This window comes from Rattus rattus, chromosome 6 (assembly GCF_011064425.1).
Source record: "Rattus rattus isolate New Zealand chromosome 6, Rrattus_CSIRO_v1, whole genome shotgun sequence".
Classification (NCBI taxonomy): Eukaryota; Metazoa; Chordata; class Mammalia; order Rodentia; family Muridae; genus Rattus; species Rattus rattus.
In genome coordinates this window covers 101,806,406-101,824,659 of record NC_046159.1, presented here as the reverse complement: position 1 = coordinate 101,824,659, position 18,254 = coordinate 101,806,406, and the positions used below count along the sequence as shown (strand labels likewise).

The 18,254-nt window shown below is 40.9% G+C and overlaps 1 protein-coding gene across 1 annotated transcript in view; it reads right to left on the bottom strand.

Annotated features, from left to right (window-relative positions):
- Window positions 1–5,712: 5,712 nt before the first annotated feature.
- Window positions 5,713–18,254, bottom strand: part of Svopl (SVOP like) — a 49,160-nt gene continuing 36,618 nt past the window's right edge. The window contains exons 14-15 of the mRNA XM_032907259.1: window positions 6,848–6,961; window positions 5,713–5,910 (exon numbers count right to left, since the gene is read on the bottom strand). Of these exons, the coding sequence (XP_032763150.1) occupies window positions 5,713–5,910; window positions 6,848–6,961 (312 nt within the window). The remainder of the gene's footprint in view (window positions 5,911–6,847; window positions 6,962–18,254) is intronic.

Sequence of the window (18,254 nt, the reverse complement as noted above, 5' to 3'; positions counted from 1 at the left end):
ATTTTGAGAATTATCACTAAGGGAAGGTAGGGAAAGAAAAGGTTTTGAGTTTGAACTGACAGTATTATAAAGAGAAAGCGTATTCATTTTTCTGTTTATCTAAAGTCTGTATGAATGAGGGAAATCTGATTGGGTCATTAAAATTGCAGACTGACCTGAGTTAAAGTACTGTATTTGTTTTTTAATCAGATAACCATGCCATATTTTTTAAAGTATTTGATAGCTTCGTGTGAAATAATAGTTGATAATTTTACATTTATTTTGCCTTGGGTAGGAATTCTGTCATTATTCCCATGCAGGTGTCTCTTGTTTGTGCATCAGGTCACAAGCTTCTCCACAGAGGTTTCACAGGTTGTGAAGGACATCTAAGGCGATAGTGATTTTAAATTGTGTTTTTGATTCTTTGGAGATTGGTGCTTTGAATGTAATAAAAAAATTAACTGATAAATTTTTACTGTGAATATTTTACCTGAGACTTTTGTAATAGAAGACTTAATGAAAAAATGTATTTTAGTAGCATTTTACCTAGTTTGAGCTCATTAGTCTGAGTCCCCTACATTCTTGGCAGCTGTAGCATTATTGCCTATAGAGATTTGCTATGGTCCATAAACAGGAAAATTTTAGTTCTGATATTTATTTCCCTGACCTTATATAAACCAAGAAAAAAACTGGCAAATAGGAAAGAAAGGAAAATAGACTGCAGTGTTTTCCTCCTTGGAAGTAGATTTTTAACAGTGATCCTGGTTACCTAATCCAGTATTCTAATGATGGTGTTAAGAAAGCCAGCCCCAGCCAGGTAGTGATACACCAGCGCTTGGGAGGCAGAGGCAGACAGATCTTAGGGGGCAACCTTGGTCTACAGAGCAAGTTTAGGACAGCCAAGGTTACACAACAAAATCCTGTCTTGAAGCAAATGAAAACAAAGCCAGCCCAACTGACAGAAAGTTCAATTCATATTACAGAAGGAAATGTTATCATGAAAATCCGCTGGGGAAGGAGGGCAGCACAGGGTGAGGACTTGTGTCCTAAAGCTTTGTTTATATTAATTTTAGTAAAGGTTTGAACAGTGTGGTACTCATATTTTAAAAGTCACTACTAGAATTTTTAATATTTTATGTTATTGGTGTTTTCATACATATATATCTGTGTGCAGTATGTATAAGGTAAGGACATTATGAGATGCCATATGTATTCTGGGAATTGTACTTGAGTTATCTGGAAAGTAGTCAGTGCTCTTAACCACCTCTGAACCATTTCTCCAGCCCCCACTACTGGACTTTTTTTTAAATAGATCTTTCTTTGATGGAAATCATTGATTTGACTTCAAATGAATAGACCTAAATTGAATCCTGGAAATGTCCTTGGTAGTCTATGACATCTAACAAGTCTGTCTCTTCTTACTCTCTGATGTGGCCTGATTAATCATCCCCACTCTGGCAGAGATTTTGGGGAAATGAATTCTTCGCCTATGTTCTTAGGCGAGTGAGCAGAAAATGTAGTCTGCTACCGACAGTAACAGTGGTTCTCCAGTGTAGTCTCTTTAACGGTACACTGATGACATCCGTATTAAGAAATTAAAAAAAATAAAATTTATAGACAGCATTTGCCAATTATAGATTATACCCAAAGAGTCTTAGATCAAATTCTCTACGTAAAACTATTTGATTCCAACACGCTGTTTCTACTATACTTTTTATTATTCTTTAGGACCTCAACCAATATTGACCTCAAGTCTTTAGGGATCTGTGAAACAATTCCAATAAGTTCTTATTTAAAAGAAAAAGAGCGGCTTAGGCAACCAACCGCAACACACAGCCAGCCCAGGCGCCATGAAGTGTGGAGAAGGAAGCAGAGCGGTGTGCGCAGGATAAAAAGGGGTGGGCCTGCAGATGAGAGGCTAGTGAGGAACAGCCTGATGTGAGGAGCCCGCACTGCCACTGGAGGCCAGGTGAGGTCCTGGCTCATGCTGCTGCCAAGGACTGACCGTGTTTGCATCTATGGTCCTGCTGCAGTGGGGTCTTGGTCAATGCCTGTGGCCCACGATACCACCAAAGGCCATGCAGACATTTCTGGTCTAGAATGTTGCCAGGAACTATGCTGTTGGCCAGGGGCTGGCCCTATCCCTCACTGGCTTTGGTACGCAGGAGATCGGGCCCCACACCTCACCTGGCAGCACAGTAGAAATGGCCCTGGTGGCAGAAATAGGTGAGAGGTCATATGAGAGAGTTGGCCACACACCCTCACCTAGGTGGCTTGGGAGAGCTGGTCCTACCCTTTTCAGCCCTGGGAGGATGGGCCCTGTACCTTACCTAGTCAACACAGTAAAGCTGTCCTTGATAGCATTGGCACTGGTGAGTCAAACCCCCCCAAGGGCATGAGATAGGGAGATTGGGCCCTGACCCCTTGCCTGGGCTAGGGCAGGTGGGAAAGCTGGCCCCAGCCCTTGAAGACTGCAGCATTCAGGAGAGCCAGCCTGGCACCTGGCTGAGGCATTACTGGAGAGCTGGCGCTGAACTGAGCCACCATCCCAGCCAAATCCGGGGCTTTGATTTGGCCCACCCTAAATCTACCCCATCTATGAACTGTTGGAGCACTTGAAAGGGCTGATCCTGGTGATCCAAAAGCTGCAGGATCTCCATGACAACAGGATATTCCAGAGGAGTCCTGTGAGGATCCAGTAGTGATATAGAAGCCAGAGGCCTCGAATCTGCAATGACTCACTGCAATGAACATTTGTAAGTAAAGCTGTCTGGGCAAAAGGGTGTACTGTGGGACACACTGTGACACGTCACAGCTTCCATGCTGAGATGTTTTTATTTTAGAGAAGAGGTCTCAAGGGCAGATATGGAGAGAGTAGTAGATAGGTGATTGGGGTGCATGTTGTGAAATTGACAATAAAAAGCATTTTTTAAAAACAAGTTGTAATTTGTTTTTACCACCTTCTCCACAAACAGCTTGCAATTTGTGTAGTAGAAAAACTGAGTTATCAAGGATTCTATTAAAATTATTCTAATAGCTTGCTGTAGACTTGACTCGGTGTTGTCTGAGAAGCCCATGCGCTAGACAGTGCTAGGCAGCCCCGTGAAGTTCCTAAGCCTGAGTATCTCACAGACACCCAGCAATCTGAAATCTTAAGAGAAGGGGCCATCAACCTTGTCTTTAAATAAATGTCTGAGAACCAGCTACGAGATTCTCAATTATGACTTGTAGTAGGTAGTATGTCTTGTCCCCACGACTGTAGCGAACATAGTTTTCCATCTAGTCTTTTAAATTCATGCATTATTGGTTTGGTTTTTTGAGGTGGGCTCTATGTACCATGGCTGTCCTAGAACTCTCTATGTAGACTAGATTAGGCTGGTTTTAAACACAGATCCACCTACTTCTGCCTAGTATATTCTGGGCTTAAAGCTGGGCTGAGCTGTGCATTTCAAATTCAGGATTCAACTAGTCAGATAAATTGGGGGAGGGGGTTGTTTAATCCCAGTACTTGGGAGGCAGAGGCAGATGGATCTCTTGAGTTTCAGGCTAGCCTGGTCTATGGAGTTTCAGTATAGCCAGAGCTAAACACAAACCCTGTCTCAAAAAACCAAAAGAAAAAGTATTCATGCTAAATATACATAGACATCTTTGTTATTTTATACATAGCATTGTTATAATAATCTGGAGATGACGGATATACACATACTGTGCCATTTTCTGTAAGATGAGGTGTTTGGTTCCCACCAGGTGCCCTGGAACCCATCCCTTAAATTACTAATGTGTTAATAACTGCACCTTCATTATAAGAAGCTGATTTTGATCCATTCATAGAACGGATCGAATAGGAATTACTTGCTCCCCCTTTGGACAGAGGTTATGCCTCTTTTATGCAGTTTGCTAACACAGCATTTCATTGAGGTTGCAACTGCAGTCTTTTTCCACTGTTGAGGGTAGTGGGGATCCTCAGCCAGCCGAGTGGTCTGCAACTGTAATGGGCCTCCTCCATAGCAAGCCTGAACAGCAGTAAAAGACAATCTCGATGCAGACGCTTTAGATGCTTTCCTTCCACAGCATGTCTTTCCTAATAGAACTTGTATACCGCAAACAGTATGGAAGTAATTACATGTTACGGGAAAGCTGCACATGCATCGTGGGACATCCCTCCTATGATTAAAAAAAGGAGTAATGGTGTATGGAGAAAATTAGCTTTATTCCCAGCTTCTTGATAGCTATGTACAGAATAAAGTTCTGCAAATGACCAAAACCATAATTTAAATTCAATGATAATCAGTCGAATTTCTTGCCTTAGTACAGAATCTCTGTCCTTCAGCCACAGCCAAATGGGGCAACACCAAGTGTTTGTCTAAGATTAAGTAGTGTTGATTCCAAATGAGAAGAAACATTCTCCACCCTCACCTTCTAGTCCCATTCAATCTCAAGGTTTGTTGGTTTGTTTGAGGGGTAAGTGGTTTGGTGGGAAAATTGCTTGTGTGTAGACAGGATCTCATGTAGCCCAGGCTGGCCTCAAAGTTACTTTATAACTAAGAATAACCTACAACTCCTGTTCATCCTGCCCCCTCAACTGTATATGCTGGGATTTCAGGCAGGAACTACAATGTGGCAAAGTATATATCCTATAAGGGATTTGCATATATTGTTTCTAAGGAAGAGCCCCACTGCATTTTGTGTGTGTGCCTTGGTTGCCTTAATATATACTTGCTTTCTTAATTATCAGTGCAGAAATAAACCCATTTTAAAATATACTCAGTAACTCCATGAAGATCAAACATACTTTTCTCCACATAGTATTGCAGCTCCTCATTTAATTTGCTATGGGGAAAGAAAAAGAAATTAGTTGGTAAGGCTTTGTTCTTAATTTACAGGGAATTATATACATCATTTACAATGCTTTAAAGGTGGTGCAATACAGGTATGATCTAAAGAAGTTCACACTATATACTCTTTGTTTGTTTGTTTTTTCAAGCATCGTCTTTTTCTCTATGTAATCTTGGCTGTGCTGGATCTCTCTTGTGTAGACCAGGCTGGCCTTGAACTCATCACCTGCCCCTGCCTCCTGAGTCCTGGGATTGAAAGGTGTGTACCACCAGGCCTGGCACTATAAACACATTCTTTAATGATTGAGTTTTTAAGTTTACCGACTCAACACTAAGCTAGTGACCAAGTTGGTTTATCCAGTCAAATTACTGCTCTGCTGTTTTCTTGTTTTTAAAAAGCTGTGCATGTCCATGTGAATGTGATCACAGCAGTGAACTGTGTATGTATGCATGTGTTTATATTGAACCAATATGTTAAAGGTTCACAATGCCCCAGTGCCAAGTGTTGTTTCTGTACCACCCTGGCAACAGAAGGACTTGCTTTATAGGTTGGTCTTAGTTGGAAACCTGTGGGGCACTTTAAATGATCCATTAGGTTCTTCATTCTTATCTGTAAATTTGGTAACTCACTCCTAATAACCCTAGCACTCGGAAGGCTGAGGCAGGAGAGTCACCACCAATGTATGAAATGGAAATTTTGGAAGGGAATGGAAAATAAAATGTGCTCAGCTTGTCCCTAGTAATCCTTTGCATAACGGGTGTGGTGATCCCTTATAAAAAGAGACAACACCTGGGTTGGGGTTTAGCTCAGTGGTAGAGCGCTTGCCTAGCAAGCGCAAGGCCCTGGGTTCGGTCCCCAGCTCCGGGGAAAAAAAAAAAAAAAAAAAAAAAACCTGAGTCATCTTGTCTGACTAGTATTCAGTGATGGGACCAACTGCAGATCATTTCTGTTAGCACCGTACTCTAATGTAGAAAAGTCCCCATACTCTCCTTTCATGTATCTGGCTCCTTTCTTGGTGATAACCAGATCTTGGTGGGCCTCCATGTTCCATACTGAGAGCCATGGTTCCAAGTCCCCAGGGACTTGAACACAGATCTATATTAAGGAGCCCAAACAAAGAACCAAGCTCAGGACCAAAACTCATTCCATAGGCCAAATACTTCTGCCTTCATAATCTTTAATGTTAATTAAACCAATCGTGAAAGGAAGGATGAGAACAGAAAACTCAGAGGAAAAAAAACAATCCTTTCCAGCAGAACTGACTAGTCTGGGGAGATGAAGCCATGAGGGGCCGTCTGGCCATGAGTGGTCCCTTCCCTCATCAGTACCATGATGGTCAGGTAAGGCATTTTGCTCAGGTAGGCTTCATATTAGCTACATGAGCTTAATTCAGCTCTGAAACTCTTCTTCCAGATGCGGTGGGACTAGAGGTCGGTTTACTTGTGGCAGCTGGAACTCAGGCTACAGGTGTCTAAAGCTCATGTACCAGCCTGCTTCTAGATGAAGAATCCTCTGGTACATGATGCCTCAAGTCAGGCTTTCCAGAGCTGCTGCCAAACACAGCTGGAATGCACACTGAGATGTCCACCACTCACTACATTCACTACAGATGTTAGGGGAAGAAAGCCAGTCTGCTGCATCAGACCATCTGATCCCAAAGGCTCTGCGGTAATGTCCAACAGTGCCTTTCACATAAAGAGATCAGAAGTGAATTCTTCACTAACCACCTTTAGTGCTGCTAAAAACTGTATGTGAGGAAAACTGTACACTCAGAATTTCTATCAGGACCCTCTAAAGAGAATTCTTTGCCTGATTTAATAAAGGTTACCCATTTCCCAAGCTCCTCTTTGGCCAGAATTTTGGTGGCTTAGATGAATTACTAGTTTATGTAGCACTCATATTGAGCACCTCATAAATACCTGTAATTCCAGCTCCAGGGGATTTGCACTCATTCACAGACACATACACATAATTTAAAATAGTTTTTAGGTGATAATTGTAAGAAAATCGAGGAGCTTCCTGAGTCACATACCTGCAAAGCACGTCCTTTGGTCTCAATGGGAAGAGTAAATGCAGAAATGGCACACACAACACAGACAGAGGAGAAAAGACATAGGGCTCCCAGGAATGAAGCACTCATTAGGACCTGTAGTCAAAACCAGAATAACTTGATTCATTATGCCCCAAAGAATGTGTGTTAGCAAATACATATATAAATGCTCCTTGTAAGCAGATGTGTTATTGAGCCCTTGGAACCTCGGGTGATTGGACCAAGCTGGGACAGGCATCTTGAGTGATTGGTATTAATACACACTGGACACTATTCATCTCTTTGCACCTAACCACCTGTCGGGCATTTCTAGAGCAGATTCCAATATCTGAAGACACAGGAAAGTTTCCTTGTTCTGCTGTTCTGCTCTTTACACTAATTCCTAATCTCACTTTGTGAAAAGCTTTCTACAAAACCTCCATTCCCTCCTTCACTTCTGACAGGGCAACAGAACTTTTTTTTCCCCCAGAAGAGATAATCTCAAGAGTCTTTGAAAAGATTGCTCCTGTGTCTTGTCTCTATTCACAATGTTTTGTATGACTGTCAGAACTTTGTTTTGTTTAAGACAGGGTTTCTCTGTGCAGCCCTGGATGTCCTAGAACTCACTCTGCAGACCAGGTTGACCTCAAACTCTGAGATCTGCCTGCCCCTCTGCTTTCTAAATTCTGGGATTATAGGTATGTGCCACCACACCCAGCTGACTGACTGTCAAAATGTTCCATTTGATGTCTTTCCCCCCCCTATAAGAAAGGCTTTCTGTCAGCCTACATACAACTTTTGGCTGAATATTTTCACTTTGCTACATGAACCCATTTCTCCAAGAGAGTGCCCAGATAGTTGGCAGATAGTTAAGAACTTGACAGTGATCAACTACTTTTAACAGGATGGTTGCCTACAATGCAGAAGGAACAAGAGGGCCTGCTAACAACAGACTATGTACAATTTTGAAAGATCTGGAAATTACCCAGTCTAGTCCAACTCTGTCAGTTTTAGAGATGAGCTTGCCCTGACTCACCACAATAACCAGTGCTCCAAAGTCTTGGGTCTCTGGGTACCAGAGCCTAGTGATGCTACCACCACTTATGTTCCTTTAAGATGCCAAACTCAGAAATCAATCTCTAGTATATAGTCCACTGCCCACCAAACTGGCAAATATCGCCACATATATAAACAGAACCCAGAGTTGACTAACATGACAGATAATATTCATGTGGGGGAGGGGTGTGCTTTGAAGGGTTTGGGATTGGCAAGGTCTCGTAGCACAGGTGTGCTTTATATTCACTATATAATTTGAACCCCTAATTCTTTACCTCCAAATGCTAGGATTATAGGCACAAGTCACCTAGCACTCTGTTCTTTGATTTCCATCACCAAAATAAAATTTTCTGAAGCATGAGGCTGGGAAAACAGAAAAGGGACAGAACCCAAAAGAGACTAGATAACCTGCACAGTGCATGGTGAGGTCACCACAAAACATGCCTAGAAATCTGACACTTTGGTTACTGAATATCAGAATTCTCACCACCGCTAGAATGGATTCTAAATTATCCATACTTTTTTCTTTGCACCTATTTCAAGATCTTGAGTTAGGTAAGACTCTGACTCTGAAGAGCTGAGTTTAAATCATGTAATTATTATACAAGCCAGGGCCAGAGAGCAACTGTCTAGTCCCCTAGAGAGATGTAGGGCCCTGCTTTGTTGCTATCACTGCACATTCTTAATACACTCTAAGCCAAAGGAATTTTTCTCTTCTTCATAACCAAGAAGTCTATGGAACTAGATGATTGTAGCAATAGTCTGGGACCTAGGGATGTTGCTCATTGTTAAGAGACCATGCTTAGCATGTCCTAGAGTTTCTAACATGACAAAACACCATGACCAAAGGCGAGTTGGGAAGGAAAGGGTTCATTTGTTTTATACTTCCAGATCACATAGTCCATCATTGGAGAAAGTCAGGACAGGAACTCAGGCAGGGTTGGAACCTGGAGGCAGGAGCTGATGCAGAGGCCATGGAGGGGTGCTGCTTACTGACTTGGTTCCCATAGCTTTCTCAGCCTGCTTTCTTAATAGAACCAGAACCATCAGCCCAGGGATGGCACCACCCACCATGAACTGGGCCCTCCCCCATTAATCACTAAATTAAGAAAACGCCTAACAGCTGGATTTCATGGAGGCATTTTCTCAACTGAAGATCCTTCCTCTCTGATGACCCTAACTTGTGTCAAGTAGATACACAAAATCAGTCAGTACAGCATTTATGAATCCTGGGTACAGTCAGCATCATAAAAATTAATAAATGGAAGTTCAGTTAAAATTCATCTTTCCAGCATTCACTCCATGTTGTCTAAGTCAAAAGGAAAAAGAGCTCTACTTCTCAAAGAAAGTTTCAGGAACTAAGGATGGAGATCACCTAGCTTGTGGGAGGCCTCAAGTTCAATCAGCACAAAACACTAAGAACTAAAAAAAAAAAAAGCAGGGCTGTGTAGCTCAGTGACAGAGCAGTTACTCAGTATGAACAAGGATCAGGGTTCAATCCCCACACCAGGGAGGAGAAACACTAAATCAGAGCCTAGACCAGAGGCAAGAAAGAGCTCTATGTGACAAAAAGTCACTCTGTTAGACAGCAGTCACAGAGGTTAATATACAAGCAAAGAGCACAAATGTCAGCTAAAACTAAGGGCAGAAGTAATTCACACACAACCGGAGACCTTAATATAGCCCTTTCTTGTTTGAAGATTCTTTTCATTTATGTGTATGTATGTGCATATGCATGAATGAAGATGTCCATGCAGGCCAAAGGGGGTGTCAGTACCCTGCAGCTGGAATTAGAGGCAGTTGTGAGCTACCTAATGTGAGTGGTAGGTACCAAACTCTGATCTTCTGGAAGAGCAACAAGGGCTCTTAACTGCTAAGTCCACTATCCCTTTCTTAATAGACTGACTAGACAAAACAGAGGAATTGAACTTCATGACACAATTAAACCAATGAGGTCCGACTGCAGTCCATCCAATATCAACATATATTCAAATGTTCATCAAATGCTAACTGAAATAAACCATATCCTTGGACATAAAATAAATTTCAGTAGGCTTAAAACAATTAAAATGGTATCAAGTTATAAAGACAATAGCAAAATCTTCAGACATTTCTAAGCTATCAAAAAACTCAATCTAAGCTGAATACAGTGGAAATGTTTTAAATTTGGGAGACAAGCTAACAGTGTAAAAAACATTTTTTAGGAATAAATAAATACACATGAAGGGGCTGGGGGTATATCTCAATAGACTGCAGTCTACTATACACCAAGGACTGGCTCAGTCCCACCCCTAGCTAGTGCTATTTAAACAGCGGGGTCATATCCACGTGTAATCTTAGCACTAGGGAGTCATCCAGCCTCAGATGTATACATAGCAAGTTTGACGTGAGCATGAGTTACATGAAATCCTGTGCCAGAATTAAGTTAGCACAAAAAAAAAAAAAAGGAAAATAAATGAACAGCGCACGGATGAGCTTTAGTTCAGAGATAAAGTCTTACATAATTCTCACCAAGGTAATTTGTAATTCTAATGGAAATAAAAATTCCCAGAAGAAACTTGTAATCAGTTTGGAAAGAAATTTGTTTTGAAAATGAATTTCAAAGAACTTGGAAGAAAAAAAAAAAATCAGGAAACCTGAAAGTTTTCAGCAGACCCTGGGGAGGTGATTAGCCTCAGATACTAAACAGGGAGGAGCCATACGGTAGTGAATCACAGAAGATCACTAGTGAATCTGTGGAAATGTTATTTTACTATAATAGGAGCATCATTAGATCAGGCCATTAATCCTTGCACCTGCTAAGCAGGCTACTGTTCAGCTACATTCCCAGATTTTTGTTGCTTTTAAGAGCCATATTCTTACCTCAGACCTTAAGTATAAAGTAGAACTCAAGGCCTAAGAAGCAGGTGAATGGAGCTAGCTTGTGGCACAGGCCAGGACTACATTATATTTAAAAAAAAAAAAAAAGGCAGATGAATGTCTGATGGGAAGACATTTAAACATGACAAAACACCATGGGTTAAAAGTATTGGTTCATAAATTTTTAAAAATGTATAGGCTAAAAAGTTTTGACAGTAAATCAAAAGGCAGACTATAAAATTACCTGTGTTGTAGGGGCTGGAGAAATGGCTCAATGGTTAAGTGCATTAGTTAACTACTCTTGCAGAGAACCTGAGTTCCATTTCCAGCATCCATGTCAGGAAGTTCAAAGCTGCCCATCGCTCCAGCTCCAGAGACATAACATTGTGCACCCGTGTGCATAGACTCTCAATACAGACATAGACACCTACACGTTATTTAAGAGATAATAAAAACTGGTGCAATGATAAATGGAGATCTATCCTGACACAATCAATGTCCTTCCAGAAAGAGGAGACACCACACACTCCATGATTGAGAGACAACAACCACAAGCTGGGAACAGAGCTCTGAACAGGACCTTCATCTTGGACTCTTGCTCTAGAATCTTAAATAGTGTCTGGTTATTCCAGCACAATCCGTGGTCTTTTGTTTACAGCAGTTGAAGAGGTGGCAACCAACACAAACTGTAGGAATTTGTGAAGAAATATTTGAAACGCTGGAGTTAAGATTCTCTTAAGACGGGCTGGAGAGATGGCTCAGTGGTTAAGAGCACTGACTGCTCTTCCAGAGGTCCTGAGTTCAATTCCCAGCAACCACATGGTGACTCACAACCATCTGTAATGAGACCTGATGCCCTCTCCTGGTGTGTCTGAAGACAGCTACAGTGTACTTACATATAAATAAATAAACCTTTGGGGGGAAAAAAAGATTCTCTTAAGACAGTTGCGCAAAAATTCAGAGAGAAGTTAGACAAATCAAAGGCTCAGAAGTGAGGCTGATGCAAAGATGAGAATTTAGGGGTAATGGATTTGAGCATGGTAGGACAGCTAAAATTCCAGCACTTGGGGCATAAAAACAGGAAGATCAGGATTTCATGGTCATCCTCTGCTACATAGGGTGTTTGAGGTCAATCTGGACTACATGAGAACCCTGACAGCTTTAAAAGGGTAAGGGTTGGGGCGGGGTCAAGATGGCTCAAATAGTAAAGCCTCTTAACACCAAGCCTAAATTCAATCCCTAGGATGCTCGTGATGGAAAGACTGTGACCTCCACATATATCATGGCAGATCCATACATACACACATACACACACACACACACACACACAATTTAAAGCTGGAGAGATATCTCAGGGGTTAAGAGCACTGGCTGCTCTTCCAGAAGACCTGGGTTTAGTTCCCAGTACCCACATGGTGACTCACAGCTATCCATAATTGTAGCCAAGAGAGTCAATGCTTCCTGGCCTCAAAGACTGCACACAATGGTGTATAAACAAAGATAAGGCAAAACACCCATACACATAAATTGTTTTCAGATTAACTAAAAAAACTCTTAAAAGCAAACTGACAACTGTCCCCTCACCCCAAAGGCCATGGGCATATAGTTGGTAATTAAAACTGTAAGAGTGATGGTAGTAAGTACAGAACAGTGAGAAAAGATAAATAACAAGCAAACTCTCTTGTCTCTGACACAACTAGGTCTTGGGGGCCTATGCTTGGCCATAGGGAATGGCACTATTAGGAGGTATGGCCTTGTTGGATAGAATAGGTGTGGCTTTGTTTGAGGATGTGTGTCAGTGAGGAGTGATGTCTTGGAAGCTCGCTTCCTGCTACCTGCCGATCCAGGTGTAGAACTCTAAACTCTTTCTCACCATGTCCCTGCATACCGCCATGTTTCCCACCCTGATAATAATGGACTAAACCTCTGAACTATAAGCAAGGACCAATTAAATATTTTCCTTTGTAAGAGTTGTCATGGTCATGATGTCTCTTCACAGCAAAAGTACCCTAAGATACCATCTCAATACTCTCCAGCCTAACTATGTGCAGCTTATAGATCAGCTTTCCTTAGTGAGTGTGCTGAGAACCAAGCCTGCCTACATCTCCAAGCCTACTCTGGTCACACAAGTCCTGCACCAGATTAGCCTGAGGCAGGCTAGAATCATGTCTCAGACATATATCCATGGAAAGAAGACCACACGCCCAAGTCAAATCCCCAAAGCACAAACAATATGAATGACCAAAACAATATTCCTCAAGCTTAAACAAATCCCCAGAGGAATCCCAGGACACAAAATTTAAAAGAACAATCAGCCAGGCATAGTGGCACATGCCTTTAATCCCAGCACAGATAGATCTCTACAAGGCCAGCCTGGTCTACAAGAGTGTTTCAGGACAGCCAAGTACATAAAGGAACCCTGTCTCAGAAAACAAAAACAAACAAAGAACATCCATTAACTTTCATTAAAAGAAAAAATGAACAAGTAGTTCAATGAATTTAAATGGCATAGCAAAGCCTACATGATACTCAAGAAAAGACAAATACATGAGAAAATGAGATTAAAATAATTCAGGACTTGAAAACTGAATTCAGTAAAGAGAACTACTGAAAACAAGCTGAAGATAGAACTGAAAAACTCAAAATCAAACTGTAAACCTTAGGGGTAAGCCCCATAAACGATTCATAAGTAGAAGACAGATTTCAGAATGTGAAGATAAGGATTCTGATAAGAATTGGAGCATACAAGCAAAGAGTAAATGAAAAAAGTTTTAAACACATGAAAGAAACATGCAGGAATTATGTGTGGGATACTACTAAAAGGCCAAGTCTTTAAATGAAGGCAAAGAAGAATTCAAGGTCAATGGCATAGACTAGCTTTTTAACGAGATCATAAAAGATTCCTCAAATCAAGGAATGACATACCCAGGACAGATACAAAATAGCACACTAAACATCAAACCTCCCCCCCTGTATATTATAATTTAAATATCAGATATATATAGAACAAAGAGAGGGTGTTGAAAGCTACAAGAGAAAAATCATAGGTCGCATGTTAAGGAATATCCATGAGAAGTAGTGGTTGATTCCTTAATGAAAACTTTAAAAGCCAGACGAGCCTGGAGTTATGTACTTTAATTCCTAAAAGATCGTGGATGCCAGCCTAGATTACCGGACACAGCAAAACTATCTACTATAGTTAAGAAGAAAGAAAAACTGTCTGTGACATAAACAAGCTAAAAGAATCCATATCCTAACCAGCCCTATGTGGAATGATGGCCACAGTACTGCAGACGGAAAATAGGAAAAAAGCCCACTCAAGAGACTATAGACAGAACACAAGTGAGGCTATAATTACTGAACCAACAGGACCAAGAATACAAACAGGAAAATAATGCAATAAAATGACAGCAATTAGCACATACTTTTCAATAATATCTTTAAAAGTTAATATCCTCAACTTACCAATAACAAAATACAAAGTAGCTGAATGGATTAAGGAAGCCATCTTTCTGTTATCTACAAGAATTCACCCTCTTGCCTTCAAGGATAGGCACCACCTTAAAATGAAAGGATGGAAGAATGTATTCCAAGCATAATGTGACCAGGAAGCAAGCAGATGTCAACAGATGTCCTAACGTTCAACAAGATAGACTTCAAATTAAAATTAATCAGAGAGATAAAGGGCCTGTCCTTCTAATCAAGGGAACAATTATCCAAGAATATATTATAATTCATGTACCAAACTCTGGCACAGCCAATTTTATAAAAAGCATATTGGATTTAAAGATACAGATAAATTCCAATTCAATAATAGTGGTTGATTTCTATAAATCTTTTTTTTTCTCGATAGACAGGTCACCTAGTCAAAAGATATATATGCATCAAAATTAAATACATAATACACCAAGAGGACCTAACATATATACAGAATATTCTGCCCAAATACCAATGAATATACATTCTACTCAGTAGTCTATGAAAGCTTCTTTAAAACAGACCACATCCTGGAAACAAACAACAACAAAAAAATCTTAACAATTTTAGAAGCATCGAAATAATTCCATACATCCTATCTGACAAAAATACCACAAAGTATGATATAAACAGCAAACAAATCCCCAGTAATCATACAAACTCACGCAGATTAAACAATGCATGACTGAATGATGAATGTGCTAGAGACGAAATCAAGAAAAAAAATTTAATTTTCTGGACTTAAACAAAAATTAAAACACAACACAACAAAACTTCTAGGATACATTAAAAGCAGTCCTAGGGAATATTTGTTGGAAGCTATGCCCTTAAAACCCTCCATTATTAATGTCAATATTATAGTTAGAGTTAAGTATAACTGGGTTTATGGAAAATCCCCAGCCAACTGCAGAAAACTAATACAAATCCGGTGGTCAGGTTGCCTAATGATATGACAAACTGTGACCTTTCTAAGAAACCAATATCCTGTTGATGTCAGCCAATTGCCTGATCACAAGAGCACTGTGTCCTTGGCCTTCGTAAATGTTTCCCACTTCACCCCTCCCTCTGTTACCCCTGCTATGGTATGAATTCAGCCTTGGGAAAAAATAAAATTTGTCGCCTTGATCAGAATCTTGCCTTGGCATCCTTCTTTGCGTCTCTTGTCCTCCATTCTATCCTAGATGGTCTTCAACCTCCGCTGACTACCCTGCAGGTCAGGGCAAATATTTATATCTCTGAGTACCTATATTATAAAATGAGGGGCTGGAGAGATGGTTCAGTGGTTTAAGAGCACTGACTGGTCTTCCAGAGGTCCTGAGTTCAATTCCCAACAACCACATGGTAGCTCACAACCATCTGTAATGGGATCTGATGCCCTCTTCTGGTGTGTCTGAAGATGACAGCATACTCATACATTAGATAGATAGATAGATAGATAGATAGATAGATAGATAGATAGTCTTTTTCTAAAAAAAAAAAAAACAATCAGGGTAACTGGGCAGTGGTGGTACACACCTTTATTCTGAGCACTTGGGAGAGAGAGGCAGGTGGATCTCTGAGTTTGAGGCCAGCCTGGTCTACAGAGCAAGTTCCAGGATAGTCAGGACTACACAAGATGTGTCTTGAAAGAACAACATAAAGATAGATAGATAGATAGATAGATAGATAGATAGATAGATAGATAGATAGATAGATAGATACATAGATAGATACATAGATAGATACATAGATAGATACATAGATACATAGATACATAGATACATAGATACATAGATAGATATAGACAGACAGACAGACAGACACACACACACACACACACACACACTTGAAAACAATAAAAGTAAAAGTTTTAAAAGAAAAAACCCAATTAGAAAATGGGCTACAGATCTGAACAGAAAGTTCTCAAAAAAATAAATGGCTAAGAAATATCTCAGAAGGTGTTCAGCAACCACAGCAATTTGGGAAATGCAAATTAATACTACTTTGAGATCTTATCTTACCCCAGTCAGAATGGCTAAGACAAATGTTACATGTTGGGAAAGGAAACCCTTATTTACGGTTAGTGGAATTGCAAATTGGCATAAACTCTGAAAATCAATGTGGAGAATTCTCGAAAAGCTAAGAACAGATCTACCATATGGCCCAGCTGAACCACTCCTTGGCAGAAACACTCAACACCCCACTCCACAGTTACAGGCTCAGTAGCTAGAAAACAGGGACGACCTAAATGTCCTTCTGCTGACGACCAAGTGATGAAAATGTAGGAGATAATACACAATGGAACACTGTTCAACTTTTATAAAGCAGGAAACGTGTAGGTAAACAGACAGAACTTGAAAACATTAAGCCAGGCATTGATCCCAGCACTCATGGGGTAGAGGCTAGTGGACCTCTGAGTTCAAGGTCAGCCTGGTCTACACAGGGAGTTCTAGGACAGCCAGGGCTTACATAGAGGGACCCTGCCTCTATGAAAAGAGGAGTATACTGAGCGAAGTAGCCCAGACCCAAAACAAACACTTCATGTTCTCTCTTATTTGTGGATCCCAGCTCTAGGTTTTTAGATCTGAGTATGTAGCCAGGAGTCACCCCAGAAATCAGGAAAGTAAAAAGGGGGCCATGAGGATGGGAAAGAAGGAACTATAGAAAGGGGAATATTAGGATACAGGAGTGGGGAAGTGGGGAAATGGCAGAGTGGGGCCCTAACTGCAAAGGAGGAAGGAAGCCAATGTAAACAGGGAGGGAGGAAGAAGGACAAAAATACACTAAGATCATGAAAAGCCATAGGAAAATATATTGGCTTATATTTACACACATACATACACACATAAATGCCTACATGCATACATACATATGCATACATGAATGCACAGACATATACATGCATGCATACATATGCATACATGAATGCACAGACATATACATGCATGCATACATATGTATACATCTAGGCATAGATACATATGTATATATCTATACATGGATACATACATGCATAGATACACATGCATACATCCATGCATAGATACATGCATGCATACATACATATGCATACATCTATGCATAAATACATACATGCATGCATACATACATGTATGTATATGTATAGAGAGGGGGGAGAGAAGGGAAATAGGGGCAGTTATGACACTTGGGGTGATACCATAGACTACCTAAATAAAGCCCCAGTATAAATCTTCCTTTGGAGTTGTTGGCCAGGGGAGTCAGAGAGACTCCCGACATTATACAGAGGTTATCTGTATAACCTTGTTTGCTTGCTTGGTTGCTTCCCCAAACCTGAAGGTAATAGCTATTGCTGAAGACAACACACACTTTGGACAAGGGCTTGGAGGAATTGAGATGGAATCAACCTGGAAGCCTCCTCCCCGAGGACTAATTCTCACATCTAATGATTCTCAGCAAGCTGCTAAGAGAGAAGAGCAATCACTAGTCCTACCTAGTGGTAAAGCACAAACCCACAACCACCAGCAGCAGGGCAACATTCCCAGTGGTACAACAGTGGCACTGACATCGGAAGTGTAACCAACAGCTGTCTAATCGGGCCCGAGGCTTGCTCAGTAGGAGAGCATTCAAGCCTGGTACAATGAACCCAGTCAACTGCCTAGAGCTAGTGAAGTCTCCCTAAGGAGAGCCTGCTACCATCTTCCTGAGCCAATATATTTTCTGTTTTCTCAATATTTACCCTTATAGCCATAAGTAAGTGTTGTGCTCACCCTCATCAAAGAAGCTTCATTTTGAAACACTACAAAAATTCACAATCAATCAAAAAGCAAAGAGCAGCTGACCATGGGGTCAATATAATACAATTAGCCTACACCTAAGGCTCAGAAACATGCGGAAGGCAAAGCAGAAAGACTGCAAGATACAGAGGACAGGGATGTCTGCTATCCGATAGTGTCTTCTGTATGATAGGGAGCTTTACCCATGAAATCTCAACAATACAGACTGCCAGTGTAGATGAAGGATACCCACAAGGTCCCTGCCCCTGGAGGAAAAGCTGCAG